This window comes from Clytia hemisphaerica, unplaced genomic scaffold (genome assembly GCF_902728285.1).
Source record: "Clytia hemisphaerica strain Z4C2 unplaced genomic scaffold, Clytia hemisphaerica genome assembly, whole genome shotgun sequence".
In the NCBI taxonomy this organism is placed as follows: domain Eukaryota; kingdom Metazoa; phylum Cnidaria; class Hydrozoa; order Leptothecata; family Clytiidae; genus Clytia; species Clytia hemisphaerica.
The window spans coordinates 566670-573531 of NW_027103289.1; the positions used below are offsets into that span (position 1 = coordinate 566670).

The 6862-nt window shown below is 36.0% G+C and overlaps 1 protein-coding gene across 1 annotated transcript; it reads left to right on the plus strand.

Moving 5' to 3' along the window:
• The first annotated feature begins 245 nt into the window (after positions 1-245).
• Positions 246-923, plus strand: LOC136810144 (uncharacterized). The gene has a single exon (XM_067066718.1). The coding sequence runs from the start codon at positions 246-248 to the stop codon at positions 921-923; it is 678 nt and encodes a 225-aa protein (XP_066922819.1).
• Positions 924-6862: the final 5939 nt, after the last annotated feature.

Here is a 6862-nt window from a genome sequence, read left to right on the forward strand (position 1 = left end):
TAGACGTACAGTTTGGCGTTCCACAGGGGAGTATACTTGGCCCGATCTTGTTCAACTTGTATGTGACCACTATAAACACCAACGGTCCGAGCACATACCTGCTATATGCCGATGATACTACGCTACTCCGACACACAAAGATCCAAGAACTGCAGAGCGCCATCGAATCGGTCCAAAATGAAATAGACAACATCAACCTTTGGTCTGAGCAAAACAATCTTTGTCTTAACACAAAAAAGACAAAAATGACAATCTTTTCGACCAGACAACTTGCACAACGCCATTCCCTCGCGGAACTCGTCACAGTTATCAAAAGCGCTGGACAGGATATTGAACAGGTCAAAAATTTCAAAATTCTCGGTGTTAGATTTAATGAGCATCTAGACTGGACTGAACATGTCAACCATACCATGAGATCTTGTTTTGCCACGTTACGCAGCTTAAAACGATTCAAGAACACCGCATCATGGCAGCAGCGCAAGATGCTTATGGAGTCACTGGTTCTCAGTAAACTGACATATGGCATCGCTTTACTATCCGATGCTACAAAAGCCCAGATTGAGCGTCTTCAGAAAGTCCAGAACGCCGCCGCTGGCTTCGTGCTCAAACGTTATGCCAGAACCAGCGACGTAATCGATCTCGAGTGGTTACCATTTTCTGAGATGGTTGATCTAACAATCGCCAAGATTGCCCATAGCGCTCTCCACAACCCCAGCTGGCCGTCATACCTCAAACTCAATAGACAACCGGATCCAGACAGAGAGCTCCGAAATGGTAATTTGGTCGCACATGACATTGAGGACACATCTCGTCTAACTGGCACCTTTGCACATGAGGCCGCAAAATGCTTCAACAACTTGCCTGTTGATATCAAACGAATTGACTCATTCTTCTTGTGTTTTCTAGCCCACCAGCGATTCTAGCGTTCCCCTTTTGATATATTTATTTTATGTTAATATTTATTTCATTTTATCTAAAACATTGTTCTAGCATTTTATATTCCTAATTGAGACCGAACCTATATTCTATTTTACCGCAGCCATTCCACAATTTTGCCATCACAATATCTACAAATTTAACCGAATGATTTTAGTTTTGATGTTAATTCGATGTTGCACTATTACGTCTAGTCTATTCTACATTCGAATTTTCTTCTCAGTTTGATCTCCTATGAATATATTAAAATATTCTCATATAAGTAGTTTTTCTCCCTAATATTTAATATTTACTATTTCATTGCATAACTAGGACTTTGACAACCTACACAATTCGACCTATGTGATTTTTTATCTATATCATCTTATCCGACGAACCTATTTTTCAGCGTCTTCTATATTAGGTTGCCCATTGATTTACTATTTCTATACTATGTAGCCGACCAGCCCACTAAGCTTCCATTTAATGATTTAGCTGTCCACTTCGTATCAGTTTGAATCGTAGAGTTTTATAAACATTTATATACATAACATATACATAAAATATTTCAACTTCTTGTAAGAAGAACCAATATACTTTTGGAGATCAAGAAATTAATGATGAAAAAAAAAAAAAAAAAAAAAAAAAAAAAAAAAAAAACACACAGTTTTCGAAAAATACGATGCCTCGGCAAAAAACAATGATCCTTGTAAATATGAGGGTTTGGTGTTAGGGCTTGGACATTTTTGCGGAACGTGCGTTTGAGCGCGCGCAGCGCGCTCAAACGCGCGTTCCGCATCCTTTGGCAAGATCTGCGTACGCGGGACGTAAATTTGTATATGTTCGAGAAATGCTACCGATTTGGCTCACGAAAAAACCCCGAGCAAAGTAGACTTTTCTTTTTTTTATAAAATAAAAGTGTTTTTAAAATTATATCGAGTTTGACTATCCAATCAAGTGCGAGATGTTTGTTTTTTACTTTCACTTTTGCACACTTGCGAAACAAAGATGGCAATTTTTGTCAAGGCAGGATCCTGCTGATTTTTTAAGCTGGAAGGCATCATTTGCTTGTAAAATAACATTGCTGCTGTTCACACTTATTGTAAATTTTACTTGATTATCATTCTTGAGGCTTTTTACCACTTCCTCTGGGAGAGGAGAGCTGTCCTACCATCCACTTGCTAATGTGACAATAATATGTGTGTGGCTGTTTTTTTTGTTGTCAACTGAAATTTTCGATAAATGGTCTGACTGACAGATGGTTGTTTACCTTGTGGCATCCATACTGCATGGCACATTTTTGTGACAATTGATTGGAGTAACCATTCCTATTACATCAATTGATCTCATTGAAAACTATTTTTATGGCTTGATGAGATCAAACCAAACAAATATCTGCAACAGTTAGTCAACTGGTCAAGTCAGATTTAAAGCAACATTTGGATTTCGAAATAATTTAACATTTAGACTTTATAATTTTATTGAAAATGTCATGTCATGGTTAAACTTTACATTCAGCCGAACAATGATTTTTTTGTCATGTTGTCAATACAATACACGGTTCAACGTATTTGAGTAAAAACGCTTTTACGAAAAATATCATAATACACTATCGAATATTGGGTGATTGTGGTACGGTCAGTAACATTTGTTGAGGAGGTATGCTGCGAAGAACAGACACATTATTTTTTAATGGACCTTATCAGAGTTTTTTACTTTTCTAAAAAAGCGATGCATTGTGGGATTGTTTCGAGTGTATTACAAATAATATCTCTTAGGAACTCCTCGAGGGAATTCTATTGTAATACACATCGCTTTTCATAAAAAATATATGTTAAGGCAGCAATCAGAAAATACACTTCCATTTTATTTTTAATCTTTTTAAGTCATTAAATAATTTCCAAATAAAATAAGCTCTTTCACAGCATTTTCCTCGAAATTCTTGGACATGTATACTGGCAAAATGAAATGCATCCGAAGAGGTTCGTGATCGCTGCCTTATAATATTGGAATGTTTCAAGGGGTTTGAAGTCATTGCATGATTTGCTTTTTTGATTGCATGAATGTATGAAAACTAGTAGTGAATTATAAATTAGTGATATTTTTGTAAATATAAATTTTATTCTTTACCACTTTTAGTTATGACATCCTAAACTATCAAAAAGTCCATATTACAATGTCACATTTACTATAATAATATTTTAAAACTACAAAATCAAAACAATGACGAGAAAGACTACATTATTACTAAAACTACACATCAATGTGTTATTGTTTTTATTACTTCATGATTGGAATAGGGTCTTTTTTCACAGGATACGTTTGTTGAAAAATTCTAGAAGGATCTTTTAAAACTCATTAAATTATTTTCAGTTTAAAAGCCCTGTATGAAATACTCTGTGTTACCCTTTTAAATACCACTGTAACCCCTTATGTTATTAAGTCCATGCAAAAAGTTGTATTGAGCAGATATCTTTATACTTTTTCCATGAAGATTTTTTGAAACTACTACAAAGTATTACAAAATCGAGTATAATACAAATGACTTTTTATCTGTCTTTTAATTTTTCCAACATCCTCTTCTTTGACATTATTGTTATGACTCACTGGCAATAAATTCTTGGTGAATTGTAAAGTTCTTATTAGTTTGTTTTTTAAATTCTCTATTCTATTATCAAAAGTCGTTGATTTCTTATACATTTTGAAATTTCTTCGCTTTGCGAAAACAGAACGCTCGTTCCGCAAGCCCTTTTATGTTGATTGTTGGTAAATTTTAGTGGTGTAGGCGAAAATAATTGTTTTGAACTGACGACAACCTCAAGTCAAGAAAATAAGTTAAACATCTTATAAGAATAAGGCCTAGAAAGATCAAACTTTGAAAAAGATGAAGACCACTCACTAATAATTCAGTCAGAAAAGTAAAAATCATTCGTGTTAAAAAATAAAGCCGTTTAAGACTTCAAAAGGAAATAAATGTTGCCGATATCTTGAGGTGATGGCAGTTGCGGTTGTGCCGGTGCTAGTGGTGGTGGTCGTGGGAGCGTTGGTGGTGATGGCGGTGGTTGAGCTTGTTCACTTCTTTCTCGTAGTTCTAAAGAATATAACTGAATAATAAAGGGATGGCCACCTTTCGTCTGAAATACCTCTTGCTTCGTAAAACGTCTCACTTGCTCTCGCTCGACCAAATTTTCGACAGAAACTCGCTCTTTCGATTTTCTGTATTAAAAATGGGAATGAATAATATAACTGAATATAACGGAGCCTGATTTTTGATAAAAAACTCTTTTGGGCAAAAACCACATAAAAAAGGGTTTTTAAGACCTCTAGTTTTCCTGATTTTTTGCATAAAGAAAGAGGGCAAGGTTCTCTAAAACGTGGCTCAAGCTGCTCAAGGGAAATTTCCTTTTGTATTTTCAGGGAAAAGGAGCAATACTCGCGATTGATGATAATTTCTAAAAGGGTCAAGACCCCCTTAGGTAGCAAGATCCCACTTAAGTGGTAACCCCTTGTTTGGGTTTCATCAAATTTAGGGGGTAGAAACTATGTTGGTTTTGTAGTTTTTCTGATTTTTTGCACCATGACCTCTGTACATCGAACTTTTATGTCAGATGTCATCCTTAATGATTGTTTACCTTTGGTTTTACCTTTGTTTGTTATGAAAGGTGCATGATTGTTTAGTTAATAAACATCGCATATAATAAGATAGTTACAATCTGAATCAAGATACTTGGCAAATTTGAGATTCTGGTTATGATAGTCCACGATTTGGCCGAGGTTTGAAATATTTTGGGATAAATTACTTGAAGAACTCGAGGGTCCTTATTCTTCTCATGTATAATGAGGCGGTTAGGGAAATAAATATGTTCCATTTTTATGCTTGTTTTCTGCTGTCACTTGTTCTCTTTGATAATTTCTTTTGTTGAGTTTGGGCGCTGCATTTTGGGTAAACTTGCTTGCTCTGTACCATTAAATTCATAAATAGATTTTGCTGTACAGGAGAGGAAACTTATTGATTGAATTGATTACATACATATAAAAGTGTGGTTTCCATGATATTGTCCAATCATGATGTTTAATTGTCGAATATTTTTTCGTCCTACTCCGTCTGTCAGCCCATTTGAATGAAACAGCCACACATTGACTGTCCTCGTAAACACGAAATCAATATCTTTGGCCCTTGATATTGAAATATTAAAAGATATCTTTCATCGCAACAGAAAGTAAAATGTACACTACTCAGAGCTTCGGCCTACTGCACTGGTCAAATGTACAATTAAAATGCTCTTGATGATTGTACATATTTAAATGATTAGGATTTTCATTTGATTTTTAGACCAACCTGGTTATTTTACTAGGAATTGTGATTAATTTTAGCGCTTAACAAAAATGTTTTCATTATTTTGCAGTTTGAGTTGAGCTGCGCCTCCTCAATATGAGGTGATATTATACGTAGCCTGCCCCATTTAACTTCCCGATTTCCAGGTATTGAAAAAACTGTTCTTTTAAATTAGTACTAGCTTACGGCATTATTTACAGAATATGTATCGCATGCCAGTTTCGGATATCCAGGAAGGATTACAAAGTATCAAAATATCTTTCTTTCTCTAATCTACGCCTCCCTTTTTTACACGTCTCACACTCTATGATGAATAAAAAACTCACCTGTCTGAGTAAAGAGGTCTAAATAGACGTAAGGTGTTTTATGAACTGTCAAACGGGCGAAATATTTATTGATTTGTTTTAGCATGAAATTTCTTTCCCCCGATTGTTGGTAAAATATCGGTTGAAGTATCGTCAGAACAGACACACTGTTATGTTTAGTAAGGTATCGGGTGGTTATTGTTAGGTTGTACCGGTGAAACAAAATCACATTTCTGAGAGAAAGTGGGAATCCATTGCACAGCAAGGCGAAACATGTTCTGGTTTTCCTCAGACGTATGGCTAACGAAGAAACCAAGTAGGAGTCGCAGTTGGAAAATTGATTTTGATAGTCAAAAGCTTTGTGGTGCTCTTGCGGTAGTTCTTCTTTGCAGCAGTGAATGAATCCAAGATAGTGCAGAAACCTTGAGTGAGATGAGATAATGAAAGAAGTGGAAATGTGTGGTTTCTAGCTAAGTTAAACTTCCTGAAGTCAGTCAGTCAGTCAGTCAGTCAGTCAGTCAGTCAGTCAGTCAGTCAGTCAGTCAGTCAGTCAGTCAGTCAGTCAGTCAGTCAGTCAGTCAGTCAGTCAGTCAGTCAGTCAGTCAGTCAGTCAGTCAGTCAGTCAGTCAGTCAGTCAGTCAAAATGTGTGGATATTTCCCCATGGAAAATGGCAAAATTGGAAAAAAACCCTTGGGAAAATCCTTTTTCATACCTTGAGGTGGCATTGAACGAGCTCTAATTAGTGTTTTACCCCTGGAAATCTCAGACCAGCTTTTACCCCCTGGAATTTTTTCTCGGAGCAACCCCCCCCCCCTGGAAAGGTTCGTCCACCATATATATGGATTTAAAATAAAACGACCCTTGTATTCTTTCTAATACAGTCAAGGGTCAGCCTATTTTTTTGCAAAAGTAAGTTAGTCTCGATTAGCCAGTCATTGTATGTTAAGTCTCTCTTATTCAATCAATTAAGGTTACATGTTTTTTTTATAAGCATACAAAAATCCGAAAACAGGCTCAGAGATGCTTAGGTCGAAAGCTTAATAAGGCTGAAAAATGCTTGAGAGGATGCTTAAATCTAAAAACAAAAATCAACAAAATCAGGAAAAGAACATTTTTTGTAGGCTCAAGCAATGCTTGCCATGTGCTTTATTTTCCCCATATCTGAGCCTAGATATGCTTATAAGTGCAATGCTTATAAAAAAAACATGTATTCGTTCTTAGCCATTCAGGATAGGCTAACCTTTGTCAGTCGGAACCACTACATAGAAATGGCAACTATTGCCTTAACGGGAAATATTTCCCGAA

Bases quoted from the DNA above. Each gene is read 5' to 3' on its own strand.
- LOC136810144 (XM_067066718.1), top strand. From the start codon at position 246: ATGACAATCTTTTCGACCAGACAACTTGCACAACGCCATTCCCTCGCG.